This window comes from Cavia porcellus, unplaced genomic scaffold (assembly GCF_034190915.1).
Source record: "Cavia porcellus strain 051 isolate PalLab524CR breed Dunkin Hartley unplaced genomic scaffold, mCavPor4.1 scaffold_10, whole genome shotgun sequence".
Classification (NCBI taxonomy): domain Eukaryota; kingdom Metazoa; phylum Chordata; class Mammalia; order Rodentia; family Caviidae; genus Cavia; species Cavia porcellus.
In genome coordinates, this window is record NW_026947493.1 from 54,966,219 (window position 1) to 54,984,835 (window position 18,617).

An 18,617-nucleotide genomic window follows, 5' to 3' on the forward strand; every position below is an offset into this window, starting at 1 on the left:
CTCACATATTGCAAGGACGTTTCAGGCCCCTGATTCCCTTTCCCCTTTTTATGTCTATTTGTGCTAACAAAACGTGTGCAAAGTCAAGCCTTCTTGGAGCACAGGTAGGAACAGCCCAGCTCTTAGCTGCTAAGAGGCTTCCAGGCTAAAACTCCAATCTACTTGGACTGTACTATCAGGCCCCCAAAATGGGGGGAGCTCTCAGGGAAGAACAGATTTCCATTTCAAACTGCATTCTGGTACTTCGTACTCCAGCACCATTGGCCGATCAATATTTAATGCTTGGAGATTCTGACTCTGCTGGAGTCGTGTCAGGGGACCGTGGGAGCCAATCTGCTTGAGCTTCTGAGTGATAATTATTCATGGGCTCCTGCCTCTTGCTCTTTCTCTAGCACGGTCCCACTCTGCAGACTCAGTGCCTTATTCAGTCTCCTCTCTTCGCTCTCTCCGCTGCTGTAGCTGGACCCTTCGCCTTCGCCACCGCTCAGCATCTGCACATCCCCTACAATGGCTAAAACAGCAATGGGTAAGGCACCGCGCTGCGCTCTCCCTGGAGCCCACCTTCTTTCTTAGAGCTCTGAAGGCGTTCAGATATATTTTATAAAGAAAAAGATATTCATGGTAACGGGAACCAGGAAGGTCGGGTGTAGCTGTCAGAGTAGGAGGGAGGGCAAAAGGGAGCCCTTGAACATCGCGAGCGAAGAATTTCTTTTAAAAAACAGAAGCAGGTAAGTTGCCTTCCCATAGATTGGGAATTTATTACGTTTCCATATTAAAAATTAAAGCTCCGTCGTGAGACAGAAGATCATCTTAACTGCTGGTCTTCGATGGGGTTAAGGGACACGTTGGAAAGTGCTTTGTAACGTCCAGTGTTTCTTCCTAGTTAAAAAGGAAAATGGGGGGGGGGGGGGGAGGTGACGGGAGATAGGTAGAAGATGCAAAGTCAAAGTGATCCCATCCAGGCTGAAAGATGGGTGGTGACCGGGGAGTGGGGCACATTTTATGGTATTGTCTGTTGGAAAAACCGCTAGTCCTGGGGCGCAGTGCAGGGGGCAAGGCAGCCAGGGGGAGCTGGGGTAGGACCTCCGCTTCTTTGTTTTAGGGAAAGGGAGGGGAAGGAGAGAAGAAGTCTGGGAGGGCGTGGAGGGCGCGGGTGGGCAGCTGCAGGGGCGGGGAAGCGCGCGGCGGGAGGGGGAGGGGGCCGGCTCGCCAGGCGCCGGGGTGGGGTTTCTTTGTGTGCGGACCAGCGGTCCGGGGAGGGGGGGGCACCTGCGGCGCGGGGCGCACAATGCGGACAGCCCCACCCTGGGCGGAACTGCGCCGCCTCCGGGCTCAGCATCTTCAGCCGACCGGGCCTGGAGGGACCGCCGGGCCGCGCCACGCCCCCGCCCCGCACCCGGCGCCCCTGACTCCCGGCCTCTGCTTCGCGGGGAGACTCGACCCTCGCCCCGCTGCCCCACCCTGGCCTCATTGTTCTGTGTCAGGGGAAGAGGGAGAAAGCGGGTTAACGTTTTTCTTTTCAGATCCAGGTTAAATAGGGCGCTTGGACAAAATCGCAGATAAAGCCTTCTTTGAACTCCTCTGATCGATTTTGGGGAAACGCTTCTGAAACCTAGAAGTGTGTGCATATAATAACAGATAAATTGCAAACGCAGTAGAAAGCAAAGAGGTCAAGGTCTTAAGTTGCGCCACGTGAAATTCTATTTTGTGGGTCAGAAGGGGCCAAATACTGGTAATTTCATAGGGGTACCCTTTATCAGACAGCCAGACCTAGATCTCGGACCCAGGGCCTTCACCCCCAGTCGGTTTTGCGCCTTGAGTGACCCACGGTTGGGGGCTCCACGGCCCGCCGTTGGGCCGGTGCGGAGGGGCTGCAATCGGGGCGGGGGACTGCGCCCCTCCCGCAGGACCCCGCTGCGGGCTGCGGAAAAGCGAGACAGCTGCTGGACGGCTCCGCCCTGCCCCACCCTTCTGCGGAGCCCGGGATCCTCAGGCTCCCGGCTGGCGGGGAAGGAGGGGCGGGAGGGGTGGCTGAGGGGGCTGCGGTCCTGGAACCCGCTTTTCCAGCTCCGCAGTCCGGAGTAGCCCCAGCCCCCCTGGGGTGCGCAGACACCTGCCTCGGGGCTCAGTCCTGCACCGAGCCCCTCCCAGCGGGTGGGCGGCTCTGCGGAAAAGGAAAATAGGGTGCGAGCCCCACCCGGACACACAAAGGCGGGGCTCCACCCCGCCAGGCCGCCACCGCAGAGGTGACCCCGTCCCTGGGGGCAGGGAGCCCCAGAGCTCAGTGACATACTCTCCACCCCCTGTTCTCTAGGGTTATCCGGGCAGAATGAGCTTGCAGAGGGGCCCTGGCAGAGACCCTGCGCTCCACCTGGGCGCGGCTCTGCACCCCTTCCCTGCACCCTGAGCGGCCGGCCGGGTGGGGGCGCCGTGGCGCCCTGCGCGTGGAGCTCAGCCAGCCCTGCAGAGCCGCCCGCCGCGCCCTGCGCCCCGCTAGCTGTGGGAGGGCGCCCGCCGCTGCCCAAGCACGCCGGGGGCTTTCGTAGAGTCCCGAACTGCTCCCGCTGGCCACCGTCCCCGGGGGTTCACTCGCCGCACCCAGAAGGGCCCTGAGCACTGGCCGAGCTCCGCCCGCGCACCCCCACCGAGCGTCTGCGGCGGCGCAAGGGCGGTTAAAAGCGCATCATCTGTACTATTTTATCAAGTCATCGTTATTATTTCCTGACTGCATACCCTTATTTGCTCTCATCTGTCCAGAAAGGACACTGACCGCTTTTAGCTCAGGATTAATCCCCCGCACTCACCTTTGTTGTTCCCAGTCTCCCCCGCCCTCCTCGCCCCCTCCCTATGATTTTTGTCTTGGTTATTCATTTCAGTTATAAACCAGATACATTTTGGCTTCCTGTCCCTAGTATGTGTATGTTCGCGAGGCTGGAATCTACACGTAGGTGCTTATCAAGGGCAGGGCCTGCTGACCAGCAGTCACAGGAAAATTCCCCACAGAGAATTGTTTGTGGCTGCAATGGGTGAAAATTATGCACGGGTAACTGAGATGTTAGTGTCTTCCTCATGGGGTTCCATCCATAGACAAACAAGTATAAGTTATGCACAAAATTTTAACTTTTTTTTCTTGAAACTGTTCTTCCAACTGCTAAGCCTTGACTACTGTCTCCATTCTGCACAGAAGCAAAGATCATGAAATGATAGCTGCCGTCAAATAAAAATCCTACGCGAAATAGGATAAAGGCAAAGACCCTTTCTGCCATAATTAAGCTGCACTTGCAAATCATGAAAAATCACCTTTGCAATAGCAATATCAAAATAATAGATTTCAAAACCATTCCAATTGCAAAGCTATCAGTTAATCACTAGGGCGGGTACTTTCCTCCTGATTCATTAAACAATGTTTTGTTTTCAGCATGATTGTACAAAGTACATACGATATTACCCATTATCTTCTCTACTGAAGTAAGCACTTTATAAATGGGTATATAAAATAACTAGAGGTGCAAAGATGAATATTTGATCAGGATTGCAGGTTACAGCTCAAAGAGAAATAAAAGTAGCTTATCAGTTAATCACATATATCTAGTTCATACCAAGTGAGTAAGCTGAGCCCGCTATAAACGTGTGTGACCCAGTGTAGCACATTGCTAATAAGCTACTATGGTCGTATAAATTAATCTGATGGTATTTATCTATGCATGTGAAAATCATCTAAAAGTATATTTTTAAATGATAATAGATTGGATGATTTGTGATATTAAAATCTAGAACTCTGTTTAGTCAAATTAACGATGGTTTTGTAATAAGATTTGTAGATTTGCAGTAAATTATTCCAAAGGGAAAAGAGATATTTTTTATCGTTAGAACAATTGTCTCTGCCTGTAGTCACTAAAAAGTTTTAGCAAGATTTTAAGGGTTGCATTGAAGAGTTTTAATTATTTTTGGTTTTTAATTTTTTCCATTGCTAATGGGTATGTTGTGAAATAGATATTTGATCATTTGGAAAATATGACTTCCTTCAAATCATTCGGTCTCCATGACTAAAATGCTACATTTTATTTAGATTCAGGAAATGTCCTCCCAAAGTACCATTATGGTGATTCATTCCATGAAAGTGTTTTCTCTGTATAATTTAGGATAGAAACAGTTACTCCTGTTATTGAGAAGAATTTTAAAGTAAAATCTGAATAACTAAAAATAAAATAAGGATGAATTGATTACATACTGAAGACCCTGCCACCGATAGTCCAGGACATTTTAAGGACTAATTCCAATTTATAGTCGTCATTGCCCTCTCCTTCGGTTGAGAAAGAGAGCCCTGTGCTTTAAGTCTAGGGACTTATTAAGAGGTTGGAGGAAGCTGGTCTAGAAGTAGATGGGAACTAAGGGCACAAACCTGGACTTGGGTGTGGTCACCCCCACACTCCTGATAGCTAACCCCGGCTCACACCAAGCATCTTCCCTTTTGTTTGTGGGAAAACACAAAGCTGCGGCCTTTTATTAAAAACGCAAGAAATTTGCCAAGAAGAAAATCCCGAATTAGCAAGTGACCCAGATGTTTCCAGAACCAAGGCTGGGTCTCTTTCCTGCTTTTCTCAAACAGAAAACCTTACAGTCTGCATTAACTCTTCACTCCACTAGAGGGCAATCGATGTCTTCAAAGAAACAAATGACTGATTTTTAAACCTAGCTTCAAATATTGTTTAATAATGTCTCTTTTTTTGGCAGAAATGTGCAATTGTTTATTTAATGAGAAAAATCTGTCTTTTACCCTGGTGAATGAAAAGCGTGTATATATCTTTTCAATAAGAAAAGATTAAATGAATAATTATAACCTGTGAGTAGGTGTAGGCCCTAGATAATTATAGTCTGAAGATTTTGCTTTCTAGTTCCATGATATTGTTACTGTAATATCACGTATGTTACTTTGGGGGTTCGTAGTGGGTCAATGATAGAAAAATATCTGTAGAAATAGCAAAAATTTTAGGAACAGAATGCCTTAATTTTTAAATAAAGTAATAAGCTAAAATCATTGTTTACTGATTTATTTCTTTAGAATGGGCCCTGTGCTGGGGACATGACTACCATCAGAGTCTCCGCCTTCAGGAAAGCTGCAGACCAGTGGATAAGGCAGGAAGATACAGTGTAATCCTGGGGGAGGAGGGATTATTACTGGTTTTCTCAACTTTTTTATTATTATTTTCCATTTAAAAGATACTTTTTCAAACCAAATTCAGTGTAACTAAACCCAATTTGTTTTAGCTTTTAACTTGAAACTTTAGTGTGAAAGTCTGCAAGCCATAGGTTTTACTAATAAAACTGTAACAGTTTTAACAGTCACAGTTTTATTAGTTTAGAAAAAATGATGTTCATTTTAAACAAAAAGAAACATAAGCATAAAGAAACATAAACTAATTTGGGTTATCATCAAAAGTGAAATTTTTCATGTTTGCAACAGAAGAGGAACTCTTTTCCTTTTTTATGTAACTAAAATCCATTTGTAAAATATTTATTAGTATCACGTAACTGTAACCCTCAAACTTTTATGTGTATATGAATTACCTGTGATTTTCATCCATATCCAAATTCTGACCCAGCAGGCCTGGGTAGAGGCCAGCATTCTGCATTCCCAGGAGGCTCCCAGATGGTGCTGGTTTTGACCACTAAACTGTCCGTTTCCATACTTCTCATAATAAGGTCTTGATTGTGTCTTCACGTTTTTAAGTACATGGCAATCTTTACAAAATATTTCACTTCCAAGCTTATGTACTTAGGGATTTTATTCCTCTGAGCATTTGTTCCTGTGCCTCTATTCTCTCTTAATTACATTGTTCAAAATATGTTTATATTAGAGGAATCAACAGAAGTTGTTTGAAAGAAATGTGGGGAAAATAAGACCGGGTGTGTGTGTGTGTGTGTGTGTGTGTGTGTGGACATGTGTGTGTAAGAAACAAATGTTGTTTGTGGCACAGTTCAGAAATGAATCAGTAATGCTAAGGTACTGTTAGATATAAACAATATGCAGAACAAAACAAAAGTTCAACCCAGAACTTTTAGATGTGGGAAAATACACAGAAGTTTATAATCATTTGTCCACAATTCACTCACCACAAATCATCAACATGATGAAGAAATTAAAATAAGATTAAGCACACTAAAATTATCTCTGGTTGTATTCCATACTTATTACTCACCAAACAATCCCAACAGAGTATTTCTTCCTAAATACCACATGAGAAAATTACAAAGACTTTTTGGTACAACCATATATTTGAAAATAAAGTGTCCCTTTCCCCCTCCTCTTTACTTATTACAATAAAGGACATTTGTTATTCAATAGTAAATTTCTATGAAAGTCAACTTGGAAAAAAATGGATTTTTGAGAAATGGTATCAAAAATATCATTTATCAGTTCTCCCATGCAGTAAACAGCTGACCATATAACATTACCAACTTTCGGAAATGCTGTCCTCCAAAAATGATATAATTTATAAAACATCAGAAATTAAGCATTTCTGTAAGTCAGAAATTACAGCATTTCTGAAATGCTGCATTGAAAACATGATCCCAAATAAAACTAAGCAGTTGATAGACTATACCTCTATTTAACATGAAGTTGGATTGATCTCAAGGTTATCCATTTGTTATCCATTTGTTGCTTTCAACAGTTCATTCAAAGGGGCTTTAGAGCTGGGAAACTTTTAATTGTTGCAATTACTAATGCATGCATTAAAAGAAAGAAACATATGCTAGAACAGCATTATAATATGTAGCAATATGTGTTTTAAACATTTAATCCTGGCTGTCTCTATCAGATGTATAACCTCCTTTGGAAATAACATAAAATCTAAACTTGAAGAGCACGAATCAAAAAATCTTTTTAACTAGTCCTTTAATCAACAGTTTCCCATCAATATTGCTTTCTTTTGAAAGTCATTTGACTAGCTTAGACATAAATTTCAGGTTTTCTACAAGAAGTGACTTATAGAAAAGCACTTTACACTGATAATTGTCTTATAATCCTATGAAGGAAATCCTGTTATATAATTAAGGTGACTTGCCCAAGTCTGACAGATTTAGCATTTGAATCCAGAGCACATGGTTTTAGACTCATCTTTCACCTGTCCTTACTAGTTTTCCATCTGCTGTATGTCAGAAGTGGTCCCAGGACAGAGGTGGACCTTGGACCACCACCATGCCCTTTGAGAAGCGTGGAAGGGTCTTGACCTTTTGAGTGTAAACTCATTTTAAAGAGGAAGTACTTTTCAAGTCTTTGGCTATTCTGTTAGCTAGCGTGGGCCATAGGCTCTAGGGTAGAGAGAACAGGGTGTGATGTGTTGAACACATGGCACTCAGTGGGCACATCTGGGAGAGCAGCAGCCATGATGAACACACTCCCCCAAACAACTCTGGGAAAAGGGTTGGCTTCACTTCATCTGTCTCACTGTGGTTAGTGCATTTCAAAATTCCCCCCGTAGATGCTAGATATTTAATTTTAATGTTTCATTTTATGAAATAAATTTAGAACTAAAAGAGATATACAGCCCAGGCATCCATATTTAATAGGACTATTACACATTACTTAAAGTTTCTCTCCATCTTACTACCTTATTAAAAGCAGGCAGGCAGGAGAGATCTGTGGGAAGGTTCTGAATCCCTGGTGAAACATTTTTAATTATCTTTAATAAAAGAATCAGGCCCTGTCATTTGTCAAGGAGACATTTGCAGTAGTAAAACCTGTGTTTATAATAACCCATTTTTATTAGTCATGATTAAAGATAACATTTTGTGTACATTTGTTCTCACAAAACAGTTTTATGTGAATAGAAAGGTTAATTAATGCATTTTAGCACTCATTTTGCTAGTCATCTGGAAATATAGCTTCCTGAGGATTTGTGCTTAAGAGCAGCCACATATTATGCTATAAAACTGTAGCAAAAATATTTTAAGTTTTTTCTTAGTTGTAATGTTGTTGACCTTGAGACTAAAATGTTTAATACTCTGAAACAAATTATAGGCTCCAAAATTTGCTTTTATGACAAGAAATAGATAATTATAGCCCTTAGATAACACATTAAAAATAATTTATTTTTAGAGAGCAAGACTGCTATCTAGGACTGAATTTTTTCTACCAACATCATACAGCTTTGCCTGAAAAACTGCCCATACAGCAATTACTCTCCTGGAATACTTGCTATTTGAGATGTTGGAGTTTGTATGCTCTCCATTAGTCCAAGTGTCTAGGATAACAACAAATCATCAGCAGTATTAATCTGTCAGTCTTTAATTTGTATGTCTTTATCTCAGGGAAAAGAGAATTGAATAAAATTTAAGTATAGTCACACAAATAGTTGTATAAGAAACCACTATAAAATATAAATGAATATTGTATTAGCAATTGACTATCTCTTTTGGAATATATGTTCCATTAAACGAAATTGTTCATTGTAGACCCAACAACACACTTCCACTTCAGGTTTCCTAGTAAGCAGCAACATAGCTTACACGAAAAACCTCAACTCATATTGACTGTTAGAAAACTGAGACCAGAAAAGTTCCAGCAAAATGGCCCTATGATCACTGCAGACTGGGAAAGGAAGGAATGCCAGGCATTTCAGACAGTGGAGCAAGGTTAGACTGACTTACTGCAGCCTCCCTAGGAGCCCTGCGTCAGGACAAAATTATCCTCCCTGCTCCAGCACTCTTTCTGACACATGTACATTGTGAACTTACAGCAAGGCACCAGTTAACTTACTGATTTCTAGTCCTTTGACTACTGATCATGTGGTCCAACACCCCAGCAATTTAAAAATTACCCATTCTATTTCAAACCAGCTTTCTTCTTTTATAGTTTAAAATAGAGTTAACGTAGAAGATTGAAAAATGTTCAAAAGAAAAGTTAGGTTTGGCATGATGACACACGCCTGTAATCCCAGCACTCTGGAGACTGAGGATTACTGCAAGTTTGAATACATAATGAGATCATGCATCAAAGAACAAAGGAGGGTGGAGTTACGGAGCATGATAGAACAGTACTGGACCTAGTGGTCCTTAGAAAATGTTAAAGTACTCGTACCTCTCCTCCAGCACTGGGGAAAAAGTGCACACAGGCAACTGCTTTGCCTCTGAGCTACCCCGTCCTTGTTGCATTGCATTTAATGCATTAGTGCCTGTGAGAGGAGCATAGTTCACAAGTTACTGTATTTAAGGATGAGTTCACTTAAACCCAAAGAATTTACTCACTTACGTTCACATGTGATAAGCTTCAAAGCAGCACCAAAAGACAGGTCTAACAAAGATCAATATAGATTAGACATACACAGGAAACCAGCGAAGTTTAATGTTCAGTTCTCTGTCCTGTCACTGAACATGCACAGGTGGAAAGCTATACACTGGGCATGTCTCCAGTCCAAAATAAAAACAGATTTGAATGCCACCTCCATGCTGGAGCCTGTATTATAAATATGTAAATCAACACAATGCTCATACATTTAGTCATTTGAAGAAAAAAGTGTTTCAAATGTTACAAGCTTGAATAGCAAGCTTAAAGCTATAGTAGAAGACTTTACCATTTCAACAATTTTGTCACACTACCCTCTTACAAAAGGCTGCATAATATAGTAACAGCATCAGTTTTAAGGCACTAAAATCTACCAAAGGGCTGCAAATTTAAGTCATTAATTAATCTGTGAAGAAAGCCAGCTGGAGAACTGGCAGCACCAGCACCGGAAGTTGATTCTGGAAGGGTGAAGTGGGACCTGTAAATCTGCACTCTGTCCAGCTCTCCAGTGCTAATGTTATGGTCACAATTTAAAGAGACAGGCAGTGGCAGGTGGGGATTCTAGGGCACCATGGACCTCCCGTCAGGAAGTGGTCTCCTCTAACAACCTCTGCCAAAGCACTCAAAGGAGCTCAAGACCCAGCAGCCCTTCCCCTGCCCACCAGTGCCCCCAGGACACTGTTCCAGAGGAAGTGCGCTGGAGCAAGATTCTGAGACCCGAGGTGAGGCTGTACTCGCAGTCGACCTGGGTGAGAGCAGGCTTCTCCATACCTCTGATTTGGCACTAGTGAGTCAGCAATATCAAGTATGCCATGTCCGTATTACAGGATTATTGTCAGAATCAAGGAAATGAATGTGAAAGTGCCTAGCGTCTGTCAGGTACTACTTAAGTTCAAGGGCTTGAGCTGGTCCATTCTCATTAGATATAGTAATTGTGGGTTCTTTACGTTTTGGTGAAAATACCAATGTGCATGCATCTAGAATAAATGAAAACAGATAAAGTAGCTGAGTCAGAAGCTGAATCATTTGATTTTTGAAAAGTACTTCCTAAATAATGAAAAGTAAACTAAAACATTGACTGAAGTCCTTGGATAATAGAATTTGGCATTTTGAAGGGCTTGTGGTTAGAAATCACCCCCTTCCAGCCTTATGTGGATAGATATTTAAGTGTCTTGAATATCTTCTGCTTCTTGAAGATTGGCTCAGAAAAAGCAATTAGCTCACTCACCTTTTTATACAGTCCCTACCCAATCCTCTCCTAATCCATTCTTTAAGGGAAGGGAGGTGAGTGGTGGCCCAAGAAAGCAGATACCAAACTAAGTGACTCTAGAGACAGCAGGCACCTAGAGAGTAGACGAGGACCTGAGAGGGGAGATACGCCAGAGGAAGAGCTCACTACTTGCTTTGCTACTGGTCATCTGTCCCTTGCTGGCACTGCCTTGATTCCAGAACCTGCCTCCCTGAAACTGCCTAAGCCTTGCTGAAACAAAGTATCTCAGGCCCAAATGTTCATGGTGCTGAATGCTTGGTTGAAAGTTGACTTCAAAGATTAAAATAGAAGCGTAACGCTCTATGCAATAAGAAAATGAGTCGTGAAACCCAAGAGAATGCAAACTCCTGTGAGAATTAAAGGCCGCACTGTGAGTTTCCCTCAAAGTGCTGAGGTCACACAGGAGAGCTGCTGCAGCCTGCAGGTGGGAGGGGATATTAGATGGTCACAGCCTTGAATGCTGTTGCATCGCTTTCCCTGGTGGAATCCTTGAGCAAATTATCGATTTCCATACTGCAGTTTTTGCCATTATAAAATGGGGAAAATAGTGCCTAAGCCACATGGGCATTAGGGAGATCAGGTAATCAGCTGGTAGTAAATACATCAGTCCCCTTTCCTGTCTCCATAAATGATGAAAATCCCAAATAAAAATGAATTTCTACTATCAGAAATGAATTAGAACTGAGGATGTGATCACTAAATTTTGGGGGGATACAGGGACAGTTGATAGCATATTTATGATACAGCTTCCAATATGTCCAAGACAAACAAATCCATCCTAAGTATTGCCAGAATGTCATAGTGAAGCATTTTATCTAGTTTGAAGCACAGTAAACAAAGAGGATAATGAAAGTAAAACCACAGTTCTCTTGCATCTACATCCAGTCACGTGTTTCTCAGTCATACTTTATATTTCATCCTACTTTATTTTTGTCTTGTTTTTTGTTTTCATCCTGCTTTGAATACATACATAATTTCAACAAAAGTAAGCCTTTTTGGCTGTCCAGGAAGGAATATCCATGTAAGGCATCACACTGAGTAAAAATAAAGCTGACTCTAGAGGCATTAAAATATAAAACTCTAAACCGAGTTTAACTCCTTGGGAGCTTGCAGGAGAAGCTCAGGTTTGAGGCCAGCCTGGTAATTTAAGGGGACCTAACTCAATAAAAAGGGCTGTGGCTGAAGTTCAGTGCTCTTGTTTAAATCCTCAGGACCACAAAGAAATAAATAAAATTCAGAACTTTACACTGAGGTCTCATGAAAAGTAGGATAAGGAGAATTCTCTCCTACACATGCACACACACACGCACATGCACACAGAATCCCTCATTCTTTATTAAAATGTTGTCAACCTTTCAGTTTCTCCCAAATCCTGGCTCAGTTCCTTTCTATATGACCTCTTTCCCACCTCTTCTGTCGCCTCCCAGCTCAGCATCCTGCTTAGCTACTGCCATTTTCAACACCCTCTGTTCCTCAAGGTGGTCCCTTTCCTAGTTAAGCTCAGGTACTTTCTTATCTGGGTCAATTTAGCCTTTCTCGTCACCACTCATTGGTAAATGGACACAGATGACACAAGTCAAACATTCCCTGGCTGACTGGTGGAGAAAGGACAGATCCACAATGTTTAGTGTTATTCTCCCAATCATGCATGAAAGCAATACCTTTGTGATCAATAGTGCTTCAAGTATCAATCAATGATTTGCTATTGCTGCTTTAAAAATCTATAAGGCATTAGCAGAATGCAATTACCAGAGCAGAAATGTATTGCAAAAACTCAAATTGGCATTTGATCTACTGGCACCTAAATTTTCAAAGGTTTAAGAGAGGATAATTGATGCTGATATAAAAAATCATATTAAGTCTTTTATTTTCCTCTAAAATAGCTACCTATATAAATATATCTAAACTAGGAATTATATTTATGACATAACACACTTAAAAGAAATATATGCATATATTTACAAGTACAGTATATTCACTTTCAAATTAGTGTTAATAAGTCTGCATATAAAATATTTAATATTTTTCTGACTTGTAAGCTATGAAAGAAAAAGAACTTTGTATCATTGTTATTAAATCCTCACAAGGTCACAGTACCTCACACAACTCTCAGACAGTTCAGCTTTGAAGAAAATGTAGACATTTTGCTCACAAAATAACTAATGAGGCTCTAATATGCCTCAGCACAGCAAAAAGAAAGAAAAGAACTGCATTTAATTTTAGTACTAACATAAATACAGGGAGATGAAATTCAATATTCAGAATGAATTTTTTTCTAAATTGAGAAACAAGCTTGAAGAAATATTAAGTTAAGCAGTATTGAAAGAATTGAACTCCATCTGTTGAAATTTGCCTTAAAATGAAATGTAAAAAGTAAAAAATAAACAGTATGCATGGTTTCAGCTTTATTGTTTGTGAATTATGGAAAACTGTATTACAAAAAAAGAAAAAAAAACAGGGATTTCGCTCGGCAGTATAATGCCTGCCTGGCAAGCACCCAGTTGTGAGTTCAATCCCAGGTACAAAAAAAAATAGAGGGAAAGAAACAAAGGAAGAAAGAAAGGTCTCTTGGGGAAGAACACTAGACTTGATGTCTGATTTGCATAGCTAAAAAGAATAAGCAAATTCCAAAAGAGAAAATACAGCTCCTAACAAATAATAAATCACCATCAAGTATTCTATACAAAAAAATGGCACATTTTATCACTTTTGATTAATTTAGGTGCGAATTGTGAATGCACAGAATGGTGATAATCAGCTAAGACATCAAAGAGCATCTCTGTTTCCTCCACACCAGCGCACTCTCTCTCTCCAGGAAACAAACAGCAGCAGACTTTCAATTCAAGCTCATAACTTAGTTTTGCTTGGCCTTTTCCTTTCCTGTGAACTCTTGCGAGTTTACTGGATTACAGTAAGCTTGGCAATTACCCTTAAGCCGTCCTGTTACAAGTTTTTTCCTAATCTTCTCTATCATTTATCATTCACCTACTAAGCATGAGCTAACACAGTTGCAAGAGTCTACTTTTTCCCATTTAATTGCAACTGAGACAACCTTTGTTATCCCCACATGAAAAGAAAGTGTGAGGCCAGGGAAGTGACGCCACGTGTCTGGGTCACAAACATTTAGGAACCAGGTTTCTAATCCATCACCCTCCACTGGACTCCAGCTTCGTCATCTTGAACTGGTTTTACTGTTCATTTCAAAACTAGTTTTACTGATCTTTCTCTCATATCCAATTATACCGAAGGCTCCTTTTAAGCCACATGAGGCTTAACTTATTTTGGGTGGCACCTATGTGACTTGAAGTAATGAAGCTGAGTAGCCACTGTGTTAAGTACTGTGACTATGCTGAGAACTTTAGGAGGATTATCATCCTCATTTTTCCAGATGGAAAAGGATGGATGGAGATAAAATCACATGTAGCAAACAAGTGATAACACCAGGATTTGAAATAAATGTTTGACCTCAGAGCCCATTTAGTTAAGCACTAAATACAGTCTCTTCCTCAGACATAGCAGGGGCTTTGATTGTGTTTTTTGCTATTGCTGTTGGTATTATTGTTTGTTTTGGGAGAGGTTGTTTGGTTTGGTTTGGTTTGATTTAGTTTGGTTTTAGGCAGGATCTCCCCATGTGGTTCAGGCTGGTCTTAAACACACTTTTATAGCCCAGGTTGACCTTGAACTCAAAGCAATCCTTCTGCCTCAGCCTCTCAAGGGCTGAAATTACAAGGGTGAGCTACCAGACCTAGCTGGAGATTACTGTTTGTTAACCAGGTCTTACTCTACGACAGCACTTCAGTTTCTCATATTACCTAACTCAATCCTACAGTGATACTCTGTCTCCCATTTTGTGGATAAATGAACTCATGCTCTGAGGTTTAACCTACTACCTAAAGCTGGGATACATCCTGAGCTGCAGCACAGGTCTTCAATTCCCATCCATAGACTCTGCATTTTTATTTTTTCACCACTTGTCATTATTAATTAAAAAAAGAGATAAAAATGACTGAGGAAAACTTCAATCATCTTCTTTACTTCCTTGCACCATGTGTTGCTTAGCCACAATTGAAAAGCTGCCTTGTAAAAGATGAAATGAGAGGACTTTCTTAAGTTTTGCTTATAAACCAAGCAGCTGAACTCCTACCACCAACCAGTGCCTTTTCCAAACTATCTACACAATTACGGATATGGCGTAGAGGCAAAGGGAAGAGGACCACTTCAAAGTATATTGAAAGACCACCCTGTAGAATGACACAAATCTAGTGAACTCCATAGAGCAAGGAACCGAGCTCAGTTTGGGTCCCACTTCTGGGTTCTTAACACCCACCCTGTCCTTAGTCTCCATGGGGAATTCCACTGTCATCTCTATGGGACAGCCCCTCCTGCTCAACAGCCCGTGGATAAGTATTTATGGAAACCTGTAACTGCTGCATATATATACACACTGGGGGCAAATATAGGAAACAGTAAGGAGACACTTTCCCTCACCCTCAGAAACTCAAATGTAGTTGAGAAAAACTAGCAGCAAACAAAGCAGTAGAGGAATAAGAGCCAGCCTCTGTGAAATAAACCAGGAAAAGGACCTGCCTTTGAAAAAGAGAATATACCCAAAGCCTTTGCAACGGAACTATGGAGTTTTCTGTTTTTGGTAGATACAAGCCCAACTTTTGGAACTGCTTAAGCACTGCCCTTGAAAACTCTCATGAATAATTACCACATCCTCTGTCCTGCTCTAGCTTTTAATGGATAATATTTATGCTGAATAACTTCAGAGAAAACAGCATAAAAGACAACCAGCATTGGGCTTTTAGGTATTATGGACTCCCAAGCAGTGATTTGTTTTTTATAATATTGACAACTTTTTTCAAATTTCTATTCAAATTTATTTATGCAGATCAAACATTTTATATATTTTTATATTTATTTTTATAATAAATGCTCATAAACAATATATTTTTGCCACAAATAAATGAATAGATTCTAGTCCCTGACAGCCAGTTTCATCAACATGTAATCCTGATATCTTAAAAATGATTATTATGAATTCAAAGGCAGTTTCAGATGGCATCCAAAAAAGATTATATTTTATATATCATTTATTCTGCCTAACTGTGGGAAAAGAATATTTTAGGCCTAAATAGACCTTTCATGTAGTACAAGAAAAAGAAACATTTGCCCTGATATTTTCACAATTTGAAATTCAAGATGTAAATTGTCTCATGAACCATTCGTCACATTAAATATAATTATTTATGTTTGTCATACACATAGTTCTTGTGAAATACCAGAATTCAGGAAGAAGAAATAATTTATAAAGCAGAAATATGAATGTCAAATTTATCTTTTCTTTAATGTGAGATGCCATAAAATTAGTTATTAATGATGTAGGTAAATAAAAGAATGAATGTGTATATGATAGGAAAGTTACTCTATTTAAATACAAAGTTTACTAAATTCATAATCACAGAAGCCCAGAGCATTGAGAAACCAATTACATATGTGAAAAGAAGTTCAGAAAAGTTCAGTAACTTGTTCAAAACCTTAGAATAAAAAATCTGAAGTCATGGAAAGTCCCTACATGTCATGGAATCCAATCACCATCTGCTGCTGATCCTTCTACATGTAATGTAGAATTAATCCAAACTTAGGCTACTGTCTAAGGGCATTTTTTCACTTGAGCAAGCCTCAATACATTGCACAATTTTATAAAACTAAAAGGAAATATTTTCACGAATATTTTATAATTGGAGAAATTCTTAAAGTATTAAAAAGTACGTGTACATTGCAGTATCAGAAGAAACAGTAACAAGTACATTTCTAGGTGCATCCCAAGAACTTCATATCCATATTTGAGGTTCTGGTCTTTACATGTGAGAAATTCCCTTCTCAAGAGGAACTGAGGAACTGCCTCTGGAAAGCTGCTCCAAAATGGAAGAAGAAATTATGTACTCTCAGGATCTAACACAAAGTAAAAGCTGCTTTCTTGATAACTGATAACCCATACTAAAAAAGATAAAAGTAAATTAAAAACAAGAGTCAAATATCAAATTAGAAAACTTAAAAAAAAAAAAAGCCTACCATTGCTCCATTCCTCACATCCCCTCCCCGTCTTGTTTTCTATTGTGTCCAAGCCACTGCTACCATTTCACCACCTACAATCCCAAAATGGGAGGACTGGGGAGGGGGAAGTAGAGCACACTTAGAGAAGTAAAGGTTATTAGATCTAACATGTTCAACTGTAAAATGAGACTATCAGTAGATGATTTCTTCCAGATTCTTCCAGATTCAAGATGCTAAAGTGATGATTATAATCACATGAGGCAAAATGCAAATTTATTCCTAAACTTATCTACATGGATGAATTTAAAGTAACTCTTTGGAGGGATAATGCTCACCAAGTCAGTCAGGTCTCCTAAAAGAAGACAATGAAATAACTAAAACAAACAAAACCTCTTCATAATGAACAAATACTTCTGAGTTCGCTGAAATTTTAATTTTTATCTTATAGCTTAAGTATAGTTTGAATGTAACTTGCAAAAAAACATAGTTACTTTTATAATCTTGCTAGTTTCTCTGTGCTGTGTAATTGCATTTTTCAAGTAAATTAAACCCAGTTTTAAATCTTCTCTTGGCCATTTGCTTTATTACAACTAAATGAAAATAAATATTTGGGTTGAGAAGGATTAATAAACAAAACTACATTTATCATAAGCATACAAAACTTGTGTGCCATAAAAAAATAACAATTTCTTTTATTAAATGTTTTCTTGGGGGCTGGGGATTTAGCTCAGCAGCATAAGCGCCTGCCTTGCAAGCAGGCAGTTGTGAGTTCGATCCCCGGTACCGATAAAAAGGAAAAAGAAAAAGAAAAAAATGTTTTCTTAACTTTATTAAGGTACAACTGATAAATAAAATTATACATATTTATGTTTTTGACAGTATGATGTTTTGACATATGTATACATTGTTAAATGGGTAAATTAAGCTAATTAACATACCTATTACCTCAGACACTCACTTTTTTTGTGTTGAGATAAATTAAGGTAAACCCTTAGCAGTTTTTGAGTAAACAGTGTGAGACTTTGTGTCTTCTACCAACTTCCTCATTCTCACTTGGAAGTTGGCATTCTACATTTATGTCTATGAATTCAGCTTTTTAGTAACATCCTACTATATCTGTATCTGGTTTATTTAACTAACCATGCCTTCTGGGTTCACCCATGTTGTCACAAATGACAAGATTTCCCTCTTTTTAAACACAGAATCGTATTTTATTGTGTGGGAATATATATCATACAGTGATGGAAATTTAGGCTGATACCTATTTTGACCATTGAGAATAGTGCTGGGGTGAATTAAGGAATGCGAGTTGTCTCCTTGGGTAAGTATTTGATTGCTGGACAGAAACATCTCAGAATAATTGCAAGGAGAAAAGATTTGTTTTAGCTCACAGATTCAGAGGTTTCAGTCAATGGTCACTTGGCTGTTTTGCTTCTGGGTTTGTGATGAAGCTAAACATCATGGTGAGGAGTGGGTGGTGGGGCAAAACAGCTCACCTTGTGGTCGACAGGGGCCAGAGATCAAGAGAAGCCTAAAGGACAGGGAAAAAGACCATTGCACATTCATTATCTACTCACTGCCTTAATTAGGGCCCCCTCTTATTTCCATCACCACCCAATAATGCCATCAAGTTATGAATTCATAATGAATCAATTCAATGAGGACATTAAAGCTGTCATGATCCAATCACCATCTAAAAGCCCCACCTCTGAGCATCACTGCACTGGGAACAAAGCTGTCAACACATGAGCCTGGGAGGTGGGGGGGCTTTCTAGATCTAAACCAAAACACTTCACACTGCTGATTTCACTTTCCTTGGATCTATACCAAGAAGTAGATTTGCTGGACCACACACTAGTCACACTAGTACTATGTCTAATTTTTTTTAGGACCCTCCATACTCTTTTCTATAAGGCTGTATTAACTTACCTTCTATCAGCAATGTATGAGAGTTCCTTTTCTCTGCAACACTCCCAGCACCTATTATCTTTTGTCTTTCAC

At 40.2% G+C, this 18,617-nt stretch overlaps 1 protein-coding gene across 2 annotated transcripts in view; it reads left to right on the plus strand.

Annotated features, from left to right (window-relative positions):
- The first annotated feature begins 296 nt into the window (after nucleotides 1-296).
- Nucleotides 297-18,617, plus strand: part of Stmn2 (stathmin 2) — a 55,551-nt gene continuing 37,230 nt past the window's right edge. The window contains exon 1 of one of the 2 annotated variants that reach the window (XM_063257488.1): nucleotides 297-526. In XM_063257488.1, the coding sequence (XP_063113558.1) occupies nucleotides 508-526 (19 nt within the window). In that variant the 5' untranslated portion in view covers nucleotides 297-507. Of the gene's footprint in view, nucleotides 527-586; nucleotides 729-18,617 lie in introns of those variants that run through there. The other variant, XM_013144123.3, reaches the window with a different exon arrangement.